This window comes from Pseudophryne corroboree, chromosome 8 (genome assembly GCF_028390025.1).
Source record: "Pseudophryne corroboree isolate aPseCor3 chromosome 8, aPseCor3.hap2, whole genome shotgun sequence".
Classification (NCBI taxonomy): Eukaryota; Metazoa; Chordata; class Amphibia; order Anura; family Myobatrachidae; genus Pseudophryne; species Pseudophryne corroboree.
The window spans coordinates 80,049,552-80,068,116 of NC_086451.1; the positions used below are offsets into that span (position 1 = coordinate 80,049,552).

At 47.1% G+C, this 18,565-nt stretch overlaps 1 protein-coding gene across 4 annotated transcripts in view; it reads left to right on the plus strand.

Moving 5' to 3' along the window:
- Positions 1-18,565, plus strand: part of RALGDS (ral guanine nucleotide dissociation stimulator) — a 270,581-nt gene that overhangs the window by 98,627 nt on the left and 153,389 nt on the right. Inside the window, exon 1 of one of the 4 annotated variants that reach the window (XM_063936741.1) lies at positions 14,369-14,479. The exons of the other annotated variants lie outside the window; for them this stretch is intronic. Within the exon in view, the coding sequence (XP_063792811.1) occupies positions 14,384-14,479 (96 nt within the window). The 5' untranslated portion in view covers positions 14,369-14,383. Of the gene's footprint in view, positions 1-14,368; positions 14,480-18,565 lie in introns of those variants that run through there. 4 annotated transcript variants of the gene reach the window in all.

The window sequence follows — 18,565 nt, forward strand, 5'->3', positions numbered from 1 at the left end:
CTGTGAGCTTTACTGTGGAAGTTACATTGCGTTGCGATTGTCAAATTAGCTATATACTTTTTGAATTATATTTTATACGGGCCAACTATAAAGACCTATTGAGGTCTTTCAACAGGGATCTCTCCTGCTGTGCTGCTCTTAGCTTGGCGCAAGATAAGGGTACTTTCGTATTTATATATATATATAGCACTAAGGTCATGGGTTCGATTCCGACCATGGCCCTAACTGTGCGGAGTTTGTATATTCTCCCTGTACTTGTGTGGGTTTCCTCAGGGTACTCCGGTTTCCTCCCACAATCCAAAAATATACTGGTAGGTTAATTGGCTTCCAATCAAAAGTAACCCTAGTGTGAATGTGTCTGTGTGTACATGTGATAGGGGATATAGATTGTAAGCTCCACTTGGGCAGGGACTGATGTGAATGGGCAAATATTCTCTGTAAAGCGCTATATAAGCGCTATATAAGCAACTGGTAATAAATAGATAATTATATATATATATATATATATATATATAGATAGATAGATAGATAGATTCACTGCAATGTCAAACATTGTCCTATCATATGCCACCATACAGTCTTACATAACGACATTATAGCCCAATATAGGGGTATATTCAATTGCAGTTGAAAGCTACCGTCTGTTGGAAAGACAGCAGTTTTTGACTTTTTCAGGTCGGAAGGGGTTGCGACTTATTTAATATAACCCCAAATTATTCGACAAGTCGAGGAATTCGACTTGTCGAAAAGCACGTGGATCGGCGGAATAGCTGCCGATCCACGTGCTTGTGTCGAAAACGGTTTTGGCCCCCTTTTCAACCATCTCAATTTGACTTTAAAAAAACTCGAAGTGAGATGCAGGAGCAGAGACGGGGGAAAGCCGCGGGCAGACGGGGGAGATCAGCGCCGGAGGATGTGTCACAGCCGCCGCTCACAGCAGCGTCCACCCGGCTCCAGCAAGCGAGACCTCGCTTGCTGGAGCCGGGTGGACGCTGCCGTGAGCGGCGGCTGTGATGTGGGAGCAGAGACGGGGGAGAGGAGAAGACAGGGGAGACGGGGGAGAGCCACAGGCAAGCAGCGCTACAGCAGCGGGCAGCATAGCCGGAGTATGTCACAGCTGCCACTCACAGCATCGTCCACCCGGCTCCAGCAAGCAAAACCTCACTTGCTGAAGCCTGGTGGACGCTGCCATAAGCGGCGGCTGTGACACATCCTCCGGCTACGCTGCTGTAGCGCTTCTCTCCCCGGTCTGCCCGCGGCTCTCCCCCGTCTCAGCTCCCGCATCTCAGTTCGACTTTTTTTAAAGTCAAATTGAGATTGCATTGAATAGCCCAGGTTGGATCCATTCCAACAAATGAATGTTGGAATGGATCCGACTTCAATTGAATATACCATGATCTCACCTGCCACCATGTAACCTCGTATAGTCCACATATTCCATGCGAATCCATATAACTACAATATTTGTCCTTACAGCCATTGTCCGACTGGGAATTCACACCAATTTACTTTTATAGATTGATATTCTAAAATAAATATACAAAAGCAAGTCAATATCACTGGCATTTGTTAAGCCATGTTAAAAGGGAAGTTAATGTTGTTTTCATTGAATTTGCATTTTAAGTTCTTTTAGAAATAATTTTATAGTTTTCTTCTGCATTGAAATGCAACAAACGCACTGAAATGCAGAGCAACACAAGTTGTTGGAAATATGTGTGTACAGGTTTGTGGATGTGGCAGAGAATCTGTACACACTAGCGGATGTCCTGGGTCAATGACCACCCCAATTGATTTATTAGTGGAGTAGTTTTATTGAAGGTAAAACAGGTACAGCCATACTCACTGTTATACACACTGGTAGATGGAGCGAAGCTTGAGCAATGCAGTTTGTCATACAGCTTACCAGTCGGTGAGTGTATGCGAATGCCAAGTAGAAGAGTAGGATCACTGCTGCATGTGTTCTAAGGTTGGTAATCGCATATCTCTTGGGAGCTAAGTGGAGGACAACTGTCTCCCACTACGGCTCTCTAACACAGTGATAAGCATGCACATGTGCAGTACTTAGGGTGGCGGACATCTTGGTACAGGGAATGAAGCCTTCCTGGACGAGCACTATATGGAGTCTCCGCAGTAGCTCTCTCCACCTTCAGCACAAATCAAGTTAAACACATGTAAAATAATAAGATAACTAGGTTGGAGAAAAGCATGGAAGCAGCATCTGATTGTCCCCCTGGGACCACCCACCTGTATCGCCTGCGCAGCGGAGCAGGGAAGGCGCCTCCGTAGCCTGACGCCTTCCAGGAGTGCATGCCCCCACTTACCGCTTTGTGCCGGCCCTTATTGCCCTGATCGTCAGTGTCTCTTCCGCTCAGTAAAGCTCGACACTGATATGATCCAACTCCCACACTCCTGTTTTATGCTCACAGACACAGAGGAGCTAATCAGTAGGCCCAGCACTGTCAGAGCGTTGATTACAAATTCACCTTTAGTACATTTACCCTGTTGTTTATTACCCAGTTTCGTTTTATTGTTGCTTTGTTCCCAATTGTGAAGCGCAACGGAATATTAATAACTATAATAATAATAATAGATAATAGTGAGAGAATCTTTGAAAGGACAGAGGGGCCTATTTAGCAAATAATATTTGCAAGATGATTCCCAAAAACACTCTTTTGGGAAATAACCACAAATATTAGAAGGACCACAGCAGACCCTCCATTCATGACAGCAGGCTCAGCCCCCATAGGTTTCTGCGGGAGGATGCTAGGCTCTCAGATTTACTAAGCTTGCAAAATGCAAAGGGAACGTCATCTCCTGATGGCGTTATCCTATAGTATCCTATGGTCTACATTCCTCGCCAATGGCCGCCACACATATTTCATCAGACCGCGCATGCGCAAAATGACCCCGGCTCCTGATATAAAATACCCCTTTCACACCGCACAAATAACCCGATATCGACCTGGTATATTGCTGGGTCGACGCGGGACGCTGTGCGGTGTAAAAGGGGTCACTCCTGAATTCCCGGGTCGCATGACCTGGTATTTCAACCCGTGAATAAATAAGGTGCAGTGTGAACGGGTTGCCGGGTCGATGCGACCCGGGACCCGTTCACAGTATAGGCAGAGGCGGCGTGGAGATGAGCTGATCATCCCAGAGCCACCTCCGCACCCGCCATTGTCCCAGCCCCCAATGGCAACCCGACCTGGCATATTACCGAACGGGAAGACAGTCTGACAGGGTCCTATGCCGAGTCGCACCCGGGAAGGACCCGTTTCCAATTCTTTGGCAATCAATTCACTTTACACATCGCAGGGATGGGCTCCTATCGAAGTCCCTGTTACTGCATGTGATGTATTGTACATTTGGGTCAAATGTTAATTTCTTATTGCCGTGAGTAGCAGCAATAAGAAAATCTTATTATCGGATCTAAAATCTGATCATTTATAAATATGTCCCGAAAGAGATCAACAAAAATTCAGGCTTATTATAAAAATTCTGTAATTATATTGCTGCAGGCATTTGTTTACATTCTGTTTTTTTCTGGCTGTCCAAGCAATGGATCCACAGGTATTTTCTTGCAGGGTGATTTACTGGCGCTTCCTGTGCAACAAGACCTAGTGCTGTTTATTTGGTTGTCAGGCTGAGTGTTTCCATGTGTGTTGCTGGCACCCTGTGGACATTGGCTGACTCAATAGGGACACGTGCACATTCAGGAATCCCGAATATTTTCATTCTTACAAGACTGATTCAGTAAGCTGGGGCTGCCTGAGATATTTGACATTACCAAACACAGGGCAGGCTGCAGCTACATAGGATAATGGAGAACAGAGAAAGAGGGGGGCAGTTCTCTTATGGAAAATGACCTGCAGTCATAGTTATGACATGGACCTATCAGGGCATAAGTCTTTAGGTAGATTGCGGAGTTCATGGTTAGCATCTGAGTGCCTTTTCCCAGACTCCTTTCCTTCATAAGTACAATTGTTTTTGTGCTGTGATTCCCAGCAGGGCCGATGAGACATTCACAGGGCCCAGGTGCTGAGGGGTGTGGCAAAATACAGAAGGCATGACTATTCCTCCTCCAAAAAAAATAATCAATGTAAAATATTACTCAGCGCACTCGGCAAAGACTCAACACGCTCTACAAAGGCTCAACAACTGCATAGGAACCCACTGGGCACCTCCAGTCCCAACAGCTACTATTTTCTCTGGTACAGTCTTTATTCAAAGACCGTGAAAGTGGTCAGGGTGCCGTGCGCCCAAAAGTGGACATTTTGGGGCAGAACAGGGGTGAGGCTCAATGTTGCCTGCAGCAGATAGTACAGGTTGAGTATCCCATATCCAAATATTCCGAAATACGGAATATTCCGAAATACGGACTTTTTTGAGTGAGATAGTGAAACCTTTGTTTTTTGATGGCTCAATGTACACAAACTTTGTTTAATACACAAAGTGCTTAAAAATATTGTATTAAATGACCTTCAGGCTGTGTGTATAAGGTGTACATGAAACATTAATGAATTGTGTGAATGTAGACACACTTTGTTTAATTCACAAAGTTATAAAAAATATTGGCTAAAATTGACTTCAGGCTGTGTGTATAAGGTGTATATGAGACATAAATGCATTATGTGCTTAGACTTAGGTCCCATTATGGTATGCAATTATTCCAAAATACGGACAAATCCAATATCCAAAATACCTTTGGTCCCAAGCATTTTGGATAAGGGATACTCAACCTGTATGTTAACACTTATCCCAAAATATTTACATTTTCCCTGAGAAGTGCAGCACTATGTTTGGCGTTGGGTGCCAATATGACCCTCTGTTTTTTTCCAGTAAGTTGTGATTTGTAGGTTTTTGTCTACATCCAATGGTCAATACAGAAGCTTGTGGTGGCCATTTTGTGGGCCAAACAATATTTGAGAGGATGCACCCAATAGGTTCATTAAGAACTGAGTATGTGACCGGGTAGAGAAACCGTCCGCATAGAGAAAGGCGATAGGGGAGAGATGTGTGCTGAGCGATCTAGCACAGAAGGGGGGGGGGGGGGGGGGGGTGAAATGAGCGACCTGACTAGATTGTGCCTGCCAATCTAGTACCGGTGATAGCGACGCGTGGGGCTGCGCATCGCTTTCGCTGTGGGGCATACACACCGAGAGATCTGTGCTTCATTTCTAAGCAATCTAGTCAGATTGCTTACAAATTAAGCACGGATCTCTCCGTGTGTACCCCCCCTTTAGTGTGTCTGGACCACCTATGATAACAGAATAAACATAATAAGTATTGTATACACTTAGAGAGTGTATATATCAAATAGTTACAGATAGGACACAAATGATTATTTTGCAAATTAGACAGTTTTGCATCTTTTTCGCACATTTAACCCTTATATAAGTAGGACTATATAAGTAACTGTTAATAAATAAATAAAATAATGATTAGGTTGACAGCAAAGAACACAAAAATGTAGCAATAGACAGGTTATTGTAAATTTAGGACATAGCATTTACCCTTACAAGTCAATATATCACGCCCACAAGAGGAGCAGCTTGTACAAAAGGTGAGACAGGGATTTGAATGTAAAATCCGTCCGTTTCTAAACATACCAAGTCAATGAGGTCCAATAAATAATACAGACACATGAGCAGTAGGACAGCAAGCAGGACGGGGGTTGTGCGGGGGTTGGTGCAATTTGCCGCCAATAATGTGAACACAAGTAAGAGTGCCAATGATAGTGATGGCGGCTGCTCTTGCGTATGGAGTAGTGAAAGTGGTGTATTCTCATAGAAGAATATGACTCAATATACAGCATATAGGGGGTCATTCCGAGTTTGTCGTAGCTGTACTAAATTGAGCACAGCTACAATCATCTTCCCAGACATGTGGGGGGATGCGCAGCACAGGGCTAGTCCACCCCGCATGTCAGGCCTGCCCCCCCCCCCCCCCCCCCGCACAAGTACAAAAGCATCGCACAGCGGCGATGCTTTTGTACTTTAAGAGTAAGTCCCGGTCAGCACAGCTCCTGCGGCTGGCCGGGAGTTACTCGTCACTGCCCCTGGTCACAGCGGCTGCGTGTGACGTCACGCAGCCGCTGTGGCCCGCCCCCCTGAACGGTCCGGCCACGCCTGCGTTGGCCGGCCCATACCCAGAAAACGGAGGCTAGACGCCGCCGTGCCGCCTCCTCCCGCCCAGCGAACGCCTCTGCCTGTCAATCAGGCAGAGGCGATCACTAGGTAACGACGGCCTTCGGCCGTATGGCATGCGCCGTGGCACTGCACATGCGCAGTTCAGACCCGTTCGCTGCACTGCGAACAACTGCTGCATGCGAGCGGGTCGGAATGACCCCCCACAGGGCAGGATGTACTAAACATCACATCCGCAATGCGGTACATCCTGCCTACTTATCATGTACATACCTTTTGGGTATGTACATTGCCCACAAAGGACAGTTCTCCCGATAAGAGCTGTCTTTACGATCATTGGACTTCCAGGTATTAGACCCAAGAGACTCTCTGCACATCTATAGATTGTAAGCTTGCGAGCCAGGCCTTCCTACCTCTATGTCTGTCTGTTTTTACCCAGTTTTGTTCTATTACTGTTGTTCTAATTGTAAAGCACAACGGAATATGCTGCGCTATATAATAAACTGTTAATAAAAATAAATAATGTGCAGAGTGACCGGCAGCCGCAGGGGTGCTGGGGGCAAACAGATTGGATCCCTCTCAGGGGAAAATGCAATGAGAAGCCCATAGGCTTCTATAGGGTAATGTGGCATTACCCATCGCATCCAAGCTAGGTACATATGGAAAATTCTGTGTTCGAGGTTTTGGCCGCATTTTCCCTTTATTATATCCTGCCCAATGTCACATAAGAATTAGTTGCAGTTGGGGTTCTTGTAAGGGTTCTTGTAGCAAGTACTGAAAAGAGTGGAGAAATGGGCCAGTGGAGAAGTTTCCCATAGCAACCAATCAGCTCTAAGATAACATTTATTAAGTACATTCTATAAAATGTAGAGACGTGTGGAGAATCTCAGGTTTTTCTACTGATTTCATCATCATGTTTTGATTTTGCAAAACCACCCTCAATTGTTTTGGTTCGGGCTGTCGAACCACGGGAAGACCCGAACTTTGACTCAGTTTGGACCTCCTCAGGAGACCTGAATTGGGACTCGGTTTGGTTAAGATCTGCAACATTCGGGTGGGTTTGAATTTCTAAAGAACGGAACCGCACATCTCTAATAAAATAATAGGTAGAAGTTCATTGGTTGCCATGGGTAACTTCTCCAGTGGTCCACTACTCCACTCTTGTCACTGCTTGATACATCAACCCCAATCAAGTGTTGAGAATGGGAGAGATATGTGGCCTGAAGAGCTTACGGTTTGTGTATCTTTTTTAGCTAAAATGTTCAAACAAGGAACTGATTTATATTTAGTCTCAGGTTCTTGCTTGCTGCTTCTTTACTTCCGTGAGTCATCTTAGGAACTTTTGATTTTGAATAATTTGATTTTGCATAACTAGTCTAATCTTATAGTAATTATAAATGTTTAATTAATTGTAAATAATTAATGCAAATGTTATGCATGGTAGGCTGTCCAGTTATTAAACGCAGCAGAAATAATTAAATGTAAAATCACAGCACACGAAAAATCCCCAACAAGCCAGATGCCAACACAACTTGGGTAGATACTGGCACACTTTGTGGATTTATGTACACTTGGGTGTTGGTGTTCCATTTTTTATATTCATGTGTACGCAATTTTGAACTGTGTGGCTGAATTAGATGCATTTTACATTAAAAGTAGACATGAAATGCGTCGGGAAAATAGAAAAACACATTTTACTCAGTATGTTCAGGTGGATGTATATTAAGATGCGCCCAGCACTGGTAGCATACTGTATGTGCCCAGCACTGGTAGTATACTGTATCTGCCCAGCACTGGTAGTATTCTGTATGTGCCCAGCACTGGTAGTATTCTGTATGTGCCCAGCACTGGTAGTCTTCTGTATGTGCCCAGCACTGGTAGTATACTGTATGTGCCCAGCACTGGTAGTCTTCTGTATGTGCCCAGCACTGGTAGCATTCTGTATGTGCCCAGCACTGGTAGCATACTGTATGTGCCCAGCACTGGTAGCATACTGTATGTGCCCAGCACTGGTAGCATACTGTATTTGCCCAGCACTGGTAGCATTTTGTATGTGCCCAGCACTGGTAGCATTCTGTATGTGCCCAGCACTGGTAGTATTCTGTATGTGCCCAGCACTGGTAGTATACTGTATGTGCCCAGCACTGGTAGCATTCTGTATGTGCCCAGCACTGGTAGTATACTGTATGTGCCCAGCACTGGTAGCATTCTGTATGTGCCCAGCACTGGTAGTATACTGTATGTGCCCAGCACTGGTAGCATTCTGTATGTGCCCAGCACTGGTAGTATTCTGTATGTACCCAGCACTGGTAGCATTCTGTATGTGCCCAGCACTGGTAGTATACTGTATGTACCCAGCACTGGTAGCATTTTGTATGTGCCCAGCACTGGTAGTATACTGTATGTACCCAGCACTGGTAGCATTCTGTATGTGCCCAGCACTGGTAGTATACTGTATGTACCCAGCACTGGTAGCATTTTGTATGTGCCCAGCACTGGTAGTATACTGTATGTACCCAGCACTGGTAGCATTCTGTATGTGCCCAGCACTGGTAGCATACTGTATGTGCCCAGCACTGGTAGTATACTGTATGTGCCCAGCACTGGTAGCATACTGTATTTGCCCAGCACTGGTAGCATTTTGTATGTGCCCAGCACTGGTAGCATTCTGTATGTGCCCAGCACTGGTAGTATTCTGTATGTGCCCAGCACTGGTAGTATACTGTATGTGCCCAGCACTGGTAGCATTCTGTATGTGCCCAGCACTGGTAGTATACTGTATGTGCCCAGCACTGGTAGCATTCTGTATGTGCCCAGCACTGGTAGTATACTGTATGTGCCCAGCACTGGTAGCATTCTGTATGTGCCCAGCACTGGTAGTATTCTGTATGTGCCCAGCACTGGTAGTATACTGTATGTGCCCAGCACTGGTAGCATACTGTATGTGCCCAGCACTGGTAGTATACTGTATGTGCCCAGCACTGGTAGCATTCTGTATGTGCCCAGCACTGGTAGTATACTGTATGTGCCCAGCACTGGTAGCATTCTGTATGTGCCCAGCACTGGTAGTATTCTGTATGTACCCAGCACTGGTAGCATTCTGTATGTGCCCAGCACTGGTAGTATACTGTATGTACCCAGCACTGGTAGCATTCTGTATGTGCCCAGCACTGGTAGTATACTGTATGTACCCAGCACTGGTAGTATTCTGTATGTGCCCAGCACTGGTAGTATACTGTATGTACCCAGCACTGGTAGCATTTTGTATGTGCCCAGCACTGGTAGTATACTGTATGTACCCAGCACTGGTAGCATTCTGTATGTGCCCAGCACTGGTAGTATACTGTATTTGCCAGGTTTATGCAAGGAGAAAGCAGTCTATGCACCATGTCGACACAAAGATAAAACGCCAGCTTATGTGCCCGATTAACACTAGGAGATATGTGGTCAGTAATAAATGCTAAACATACAGTACCCAGTTTATCCAATTTAAGAGATCTATTCATGAAGCAGTGAAAAGTGTGGAAAAGTGATCCAGTGGAGAAGTTGCCCACGGTAATCAATCAGCATCGAAGTAACATTCATCATTTGCATACTATACAATTGTACGGAGCAGCTGATTGGTTGCCATGGGCAATTTCTCCACTGGCTCACTTCTCCACTCTTTTCACAGCTTCATGAATAGACCACTAATACTCAAGGCCTGATTCATATTTGTAAGTAAAGCAAAAAAGCAAGCAAATAGGCAAAACCGGGATGCATTGAATATCCCGGCTGTCAGCACACCGGCACCGGGATCCGGATTCTGACCGCTGGGATGACAGGTGCCGGTATATAGATACCAAAGTGCAGAGAGATTTTGATTTGGGTGGGGTGTGTTCAAACTGAAAACGAAGGGGGTGATCAGGGCCGGTTTTACGCATACGCCGGTTACGCAGCTAAGTAAGGCGCAGCATCGAGGAGGGCACCCTACTCAGCTGCGCCAGCGATGTGTGTAACACTGGCCGTTCCTGGTACGCCCTGATATGACCGGGGACTCACCGAGCAGGCAGTGATGTTGACGCTGCTGCGCTATGTCCGGCAGCGCACACCACTACAGTAATGTGAAGAAAAATAAAATAAACTACTGCTCCCAGAATCCCTTGCTTCCAGACAGCAAGGGCTGCTGGGAGCGGTAGTTTATTTTGAGATTCTTCACATTACTGTACATGCAAAATAAACTACCGCTCCCAGAAGCCCTTGCTATCCGGCTACTAGGAGCGGTAGTTTATTTTGAGATTCTTCTTCTTCTAGTACTATAGTGCGGTGGCGGGCATGGCGGAGGCGGCAACAGCACTGACTGCTTTACGAGTCTCCGGGCACAGGGGGCATATCAGGTAATACAGTACTTTGATTAGATTAATATGTAAGGGGAAGTATTAAAGTGTGCAAAATATGTAAGGGGAACTTCAACAGTGGGCAAATGTGTCAGAGGCACTTATACACTGGGAAAATGTGTAAGGGGCACTTATATAGTGGGCAAATGTGTAAGGGGCACTACAACTGGGCTTTTACAATGAGACCACGCCTCCTTAATTCTTTCAGGCGCATGCCAAGTGCTTAGGTGGGCGCCAAAGTATTTATTCTCTTACCAAATAATTTGGCCCTGGGGAGTGATTCAGATCTAAATCTACGATCAGTTACTCAGGCATGCGGGGGGACGCCCAGCACTGGGCTAGTCCGCCCCACATGTCCGGCCCTACCCCCCACCCCACAAGGGGCGAAAGCATTGCATGGTGGCGATGCTTTTGCACCCGCCAAGTAGCTTCCTACCTGAGCAGATTAGCTGCGTTGGCAAGCGGCTTCCCACTGCGTTCCGGGTTGCAGCGGCTGCGTGTGACATCACGCAGCCGTCGCGGCCCACCTCCACAACTGTCCGGACACACCTGCGTTGTCCCCTCCCGCTCTGTGACCGCCTCTGCCTGTCCATCAGGCAGAGGCAATCGCACCAGTGAGATGCTTTTAGCATTTCACTGGGACTTACCGGGTGCGCACGCTGCACGAGCGGACCCCACAAAGCCTTCAGAGTGCGAACGCTGCTGCTGCAGCGATCGCCTCTGAATCCCCCCCTAAGTTGCAATGTAGAAATAGAGCTAACATTTGTGGGCTTCATGCCCAAGCAGCCACTATTTACCTTGCACAGCAAACTATAAATGGATTTGCTCCCCTGCATGGCAACATGGTTTGTTCTAGACACAAAGTTACCCGCTTTTTTATTTTATTTTAATTTACTTAAAAACATGAATCAGACCCACAGTGCAGTATTTTAATGAAGTATCATATGCCAAGATAGTCAGCCTGTGTCTGGACAGTTGGAGTCATTCCGAGTTGATTGCTCGCTACCTATTATTTGCAGATAGTCGCCGCCTATGGGGGAGTGTATTTTCGCTTTGCAAGTGTGCGAACGCTTGTGCAGCCGAGCGGTACAAAAAAAGTTTTGTGTAGTTTCTGAGTAGGTCTGAACTTACTCAGCCCTTGCGATCACTCCAGCCTGTCCGGTCCCGGAATTAAATTGACGTCAGACACCCGCCCTGCAAACGCTTGGACACGCCTGCGTTTTTCCAACCACTCCCTGAAAACGGTCAGTTGCCACCCACAAACGCCCTCTTCCTGTCAATCTTCTTGCGATCGGCTGTGCGAATGGATTCTTCGTTAAATCCATCGCCCAGCACCGATCCACTTTGTACCCGTATGACGCGCCTGTGCATCGCGGTGCATACGCATGCGCAGTTTTGCCGAGTTCTGACCTGATCGCAGGGCTTCAAAAAATAGATAGCATGCGATCAGGTTGGAATGACCCCCCGTGTTATTAATAAATACCAATGGTGCATTTACCGTGTGCCGGTCTCCATACCGAAGATCGGGTTGCTGTCAGAAGACTGGCACCGGAACTCCGACATAGATCAAAATGCCGACGCCAGAATCCCGACTGACGGCATCCCGATCGTAAGTAAGCAAGGTTTGGTTAGGATCAAGCTGCTGGGGGGGGGGGGGGGGGGGGATGTTTAGGTTTAGGCACACTTGCCTACTCTCCTGGATTCTGCGGGAGATACACAATTTTTAGGGCAATCCCACGCATCCCCGGAAGAGTGGGCTTCTCTCCCGCATTCTGCCCACTTCCTTGTGAAGTGGGCAGAATGGGAGATAAATAACGAGAATCCGAGGAGAGGGCACCCAATTGTGGTCAACGTGGATCGTAAAGTATGAAAAAGTAAAAAAAAAAAAAAGTGAAAAACTCATGTCTACCTTGTTCATGTTGACCTTTTGTCCATGTCGCCCTATTTCAGATGTCGACCTCAAGCATGTCGACCAATTGGTGTTAACCTTTTTGGTGTCGACCTGGAGTCCCATACCCGTTGAAAGCAGCACAATGGGCTTTGGGGGTCATGCCGAGTTGATCGTAGCTGTGCTGAATTTAGCACAGCTACGATCATTCACACTGACATGTGGGGGGACGCCCAGCACAGGGCTAGTCCGCCCCGCATGTCAGTGCAACCCCCCCCCCCCCCCCCCTCCCTGCAGAAGTGCAAAGGCATCGCACAGCGGCGATGCCTTTGCACTTCAAGAGTAGCTCCCGACCAGCGCAGCTTTAGCATGCTGGTCGGGAGCTACTCGTCGCTACCCGGCCCGCAGCAGCTGCGTATGACGTCACCCAGCCGCCGCGGCCAGCCCCCCCAACGGTCCGGCCAAAACGGCGGCTTCACGCCGCCGTCCAGTCCCCTCCCGCCCAGTGACCGCCTCTGTCTCAGAGGTGATCGCTAGGCAACGACGGCTGCCATGCGCCAGCGCATGCGCAGTTACGACCCAATCGCTGCGCTGCAACAAACTGCAGGGAGCGATCGGCTCGGAATGACCCCCTCTATGTAATAACCAGCGAGATGTAGGCACGCTGCGATTCCAGCTAGTTAGCCCATGTTTTGTTTTTAAATTTGAACGGCAATACAACCTGGATTTGCCTAAATTATTACCACTTTAAAAATATTGGCTGACTCGATGAAATTGCGTTCTCGCCTGCATCTCGCTTATTATATAAAGCCCAATATGTTTATTACACAATCTCTATATTTAGATGTATAGCACTTCTCACTCAGATGGTATCATTAGCCAGTTGTGTACTATTTTGCCCACACAGTTACTGTGAAACTTGTTTCAGATTCTTGTCCTGCTGTCTGTTGTTTGCATAAGTCAGTGTGCAAATACTGTATGTCAGCCCTTGTAAACGTGCGCCAGGTGTCTGCCTTTCACCTCTGCAAGGGTAATAAGTCTTAGAAGTAAACTCATTATTATTGGTGCTTGACTAGCTATTTTGATGAATTCAAGGGACCGTATTTTTTCATTGTATGCCAGGAAGCAGGCAGTTCCTGCAACCAATTAGGTGCAGAAAGAGTTTAGATATATTAGAGATAAATGACCTGTGTCTTTTCCAGCGGAAGTAGAACTACAAGACTCATCATGTCTTATCGGCCTTTAGTCAAACATTTTCTGTGTTTCCATAGAGGGTGTTTACACATTTAGGAAACTGCAGTGGGGGCATTCCTGTGGTCCTCCAGGCGGACATACTTCTGATTGGCTCAGCTGGGGAGAGTGGTCCCAGTTTGCAGCAGAGAACACATACGTATGTATCAGACTGGTGTCTCGGTATAAAATATTCCATAATAAATTGTCTGTTGCTAGGATCTCTGGTCAACAGAGGGCTGCAACCTGCTCGTCCCAGTAGGCAAACATGCAGAGCTGACCAGCCAGCGGGTTAAGTGACTCAGCCAATGTTTATCATCCGTCCCTAGCAGCCTTCTCGCCCTATAGCCTGCATTGGGGCATTCAGCATGGCTTCCCAAGACTCTGACAGCTGCAGGCGGAGAGGCTGTTCCCTGCCTGCAGAATACAGATGAGTTTGTGGAGAAAAGGCTTCCCTGCTTGTTGTGGCATGCTCACAGGGTGGGGTGGGGGAATCACAGCGCATCCTGGAGGCAGAAGAATAGAAGCTAAGACTATCACCTCCATGATCCTGGCAAGACAGTAGTGTCACCTGTTACTGCTCAGAGCAGAAGGAGGGGGATGTGATGGAGCAGGAGGAATAACAGGCTGAAGATCTGCAATGATGCTGAAATTGGTTCCGTGCTGACTCAGTGGTCTGAGGACTGACCTGGGGACCAGAAGAAGGTGGGTGGGAAGAAAAGGGACATCGACATCCTACAAAGATGGAGCTGAAGCCGGTGTTCACCCTTCAGAAAGCCCTGCTGCAGCCAGTGCGGATGTGCATGCTGGATATGCCCCTGTCTGTGCAGGATCAGGAAGTGAGTAGACACAATATATCACAGCTGTCCCCTGGCAGGGATATATAAAGACCTGTTCATCTCAGGTAGTAGGGTTCTGCACCCAGTCAGGGTTATTTTACTAACATCACTGTGAATGCCCAAACCGGCGCTAAGGCTGTAACGACCAATCAGACATTCGCCTTCGTTGCCTAATTTAATTATAAAAGCCGGTTGCTATTTAGTTGTTGCTTTGAGCGGTATTAGCAAATTAACAACACTGCTTATTATGCCCTCAGCTCACTGATAGCCTTGACGTTTTAATCACTTTTCAGTCCCCAGGCAAATAAGTGCTGTGACAATAGACAGCCGGTGTTTATGGATTTGCATTGCTGTGGAAGGTGTGACCCATGGCATGTAATGTGTAGAGATCATTACGCCACGTTTGCATTGTGAACTACTGCATAAATGGATCTCGCCCCGATCCCAGTCCGTGTGTTAGGAGCAGCTTCAGTATTGCATCTGTTAACCATCATTGCTCCGGTGTACTGCAAACTGGAACGGTTGCAGCTCAGCATGGCTAGGGTAGCGAGGACCAGCTCTGTGTTACCTCTGGCGAGGAAAGAGTTAACATGTCATCAAGGAGAACCACTGTCGCTATTGGAGGGGATGGGTCCGAATGCTAGGCAAAGAGGGAGGCTGTTCCATTCAATGCAAATTCCATTCCATATTGTTATAACTGTACCGGATGTTGTGATTGATAATAATAGTTTTTGTCTGCAATTGATGCTCTCACAAAGAATCTAGTACCACTACCCTTACTGCCCTACCTGTAATGCCAGCTCTGGTCAGGTGCCTACTCTTCATTGTGAGACATCCCTGTATGTATACCGGCTTCAACTACAAAGTGCGTAACATAAGAGACAATCTATGGGCCTAATTCAAACCTGGTCACTGCAGTGTCAGCGTACGCAGGCTGAAGGCCAGTGCAGTGTGCGCACGCACAGAAGCCGCACTGCGCGTGCACACACAGTGAGATGTGACGGCTTCAGGCAGAGGCGGTCGCGGGGCGGTCGGGGTTGTTTCGGCGCCGTTGGGACAGCTTTGCAGCGGTGCTGGGGTAGGCACGGTCCGGACTACGGAGGCGTGTTTGGACCGTTGCTGGGGTGGAACACGGTGGCAGCGTGGCGTCACACGCAGCTGCTGCGGCCCAGAACATGGCGGGTAGCTGCCTGCCGCCGTGCAATGCTTTCACATGTCTGCTGGGGTGGCAGGACCCAGCATGCGGGGTAGACTTGCCCTGTGTTGGGCGTCCCTTGCATGTAAAAGATTTTGATTGGATATGTGCGGGTTTTTTTTGCACATCTACGATCAGGTCTGAATTAGGCCCTATATCTGATATACTGTCATTATATCTGATCAAATACTGAAACGTCATATTTAAATATGCACCGCGGTGTATTGTTGCCTTCTTTGAACAGCAAAGGGTTAACGGCGAAAAACGTATAGAAGAAATATGTAGAGGAAGGCGCAGATCGCCACAAGCAATTATGCGCCGCGTACGTCACGTTAATCCTACTCCCGCTCTTAATGGCTTTTTCATTGCACAACTGCCTAGATTTCAATTACATGAGTGTCATCCTGAAAAGAAATCCCAGTTGATTCACTAACTAGTAAGTACACGTTTCGAATTCGCAGCCGCACATTCTAATTTTTACTTTGTTTACAAACAGCCGGGGAGGTTCATGGGAAATATGCCTGGCGCAGTCCTTTAGGCATGAGTACAGCCAGGATGGTGTCACAAACACGTCTTTTCTCAGTACACACAGAGAGCAGTAAATGCTTTAAAGAGCAGTAGTAGTTAATTTAAAGGGCCAGCATCAAACAGTTTCAACCACTGATGTGTGGTGGCATTCCAGATAATCAGTTGCAGATACATATGACATCTGGAGCTGCTTAAACATTGTCCCTGGGCACCGATGCGGGGGAGATATACATTGCGTACATTGTGTACAGGGCACAGTACATCATGCAACATGAAAAGACATTTGGAAATGATAATAGTGCATTTATGGTATATCGTAATAGGACTGCTATGCCTCAATAAATCTGCAAAGTGTAACAGTCGCCTGTTTACTCAGTGCAGGCAGCCATTTTGTGAACTGCCAATATTCATTTAGATGCAGTCGATCGATCCCCTAGGAACCAGCATCATTTCTGAGCATAGAACGTATCAATTCACCAGGGACCAGTGGCTTCATCAAGGCATGAGGAAGAACCAGTCAACCAGCAGACAGCATTCACAAAAATGACTTCTCTCCACCATGTATACTCAACAGATAGACTTTATGGGGGTGATTCAGACCTGATCGCATGCAGGCGTTTTTTTGCAATGCCGCGATCAGATAGTCGCCGCCTACAGGGGGAGCGGGTAATCGCTGTGCAGGTGTGCGGTCACTTGTGCAGAGGGCTGCACAAACAAAAGGACTTACTGAGCCGCTGCGACGATCTGGCCTGGAGCTGACATCAGAAACCCTCCCTTGAAACGGCTGGACATGCATGCGTTCGCCAGGACACTCCTTAAACACGGTCAGTTGACACCCACAAACGGCCTCTTTCTGTCAATCTTCTTGCGATCGCCGGTGCAATCGCTTTCTTCGTTAGATCTGTCGCTGTCCGGCGATCCCCGTCGCTGGCGGCCGACGTGCCTGCGCATTGCGGAGCATATGCATGCACAGTTCAGACCCTATCGCATCGCTGCAAAAAAAGCTAGCGTACGATCAGGTCTGAATGACCCCCAATATAAGGACAGGTACTCAGAATACCTTCCAGCATGCAAAACAAGGGAAGCGGGACTGTGCAGTTGTCCATAGAAATATAGAATATGAACAAATACCGAGAACTGCCGTAAAGATTCACAACGAAAGACGCAGTAATGGGCATTTCGCAACATCCCAGTCCTGGGACGCTGTCACAGACACAAGCTTCCAAAGAGAAATCCTTCCCTGGAACAGTTATCAACAAAATGTATTTATTGGCAGTAAAATCCAAGCTAGATATTTGAGGGATGATGCAGAGTTGAACGCAAGCCGGTTGTAACTTCTCCCGCATAGGGCAGTGACAGGCAGGAAGTGTTTGCGGAAGGCAATGGGGGAGTGGCTGCAGGCGTGTGAAGGCCGTTTTGGGGGCGTGTTACAACTTGCCACGGCTATCCCGTACCCTTGGAACGAGCATCTCACTTCCTGTGGCCATAGAGTTACTCTCAAACGATGTGCATTCAGTGTCTTTTTCGCACACCCGCTGCTTATTAAATCGTAGCTGTGATGAATCAGTAATTCTCTAAATCAGTTCCTAAATCAGTATAGTTGCCCGTTTGTTGGTTTCATAATCGTCATCATCAAAAGTGCACCCTTGCTCTAGCTCAGTCCTTGGCTTGAAAGATTTGTGTGAAAACAGGGGTGTTTACATGTACGGGTAACTCTGCATTGCCCACAGTCATCTACGCACCTTCTCTGAACTTACATCGCATGAGAATGCACATTTATTATTTATTATTAACAGTTTCTTATATAGCGTTGTGCTTTACAACTGGACACAATGATAAGACAAAACTGGGTAATAACAAACAGTCATAGAGGGAGGAGGGCCCTGCTCGCAAGCTTACAAACTATGGCTTTACAGCATACTTGCCTACCTGACCCTCTCCATGAGGGAGAAAATGCTCTGTTCCTGGACTTTCCTGGTAATGTATGATTGCCATCACCTGTGGTGAGCTAGTTAATTGATAAGAAAGGCGTTTCACCACAGGTGATGGCAATCATACATCACCAGGAAAGTCCAGGAACAGAGCATTTTCTCCCTCATGGAGAGGGTCAGGTAGGCAAGTATGCTTTACAGCGAAGTTATTATGCTCCTTCACTTGCACATAGACATGTGACTGCGGTACATATGACTCTGCATTGGCCGTAGTTGCACTTTCTTTAAGAGCATGTGCTGTGCGCGAACAGAAAATACGATTTTCATACTTTGCATTAGGGCCTTTACCTTTGTTTATAATCTGTGGATTCAGATGTTGCTATGTACAACTTTATTTAGATTGGTATAAAGTTAACAATACAGGTTCTGTAA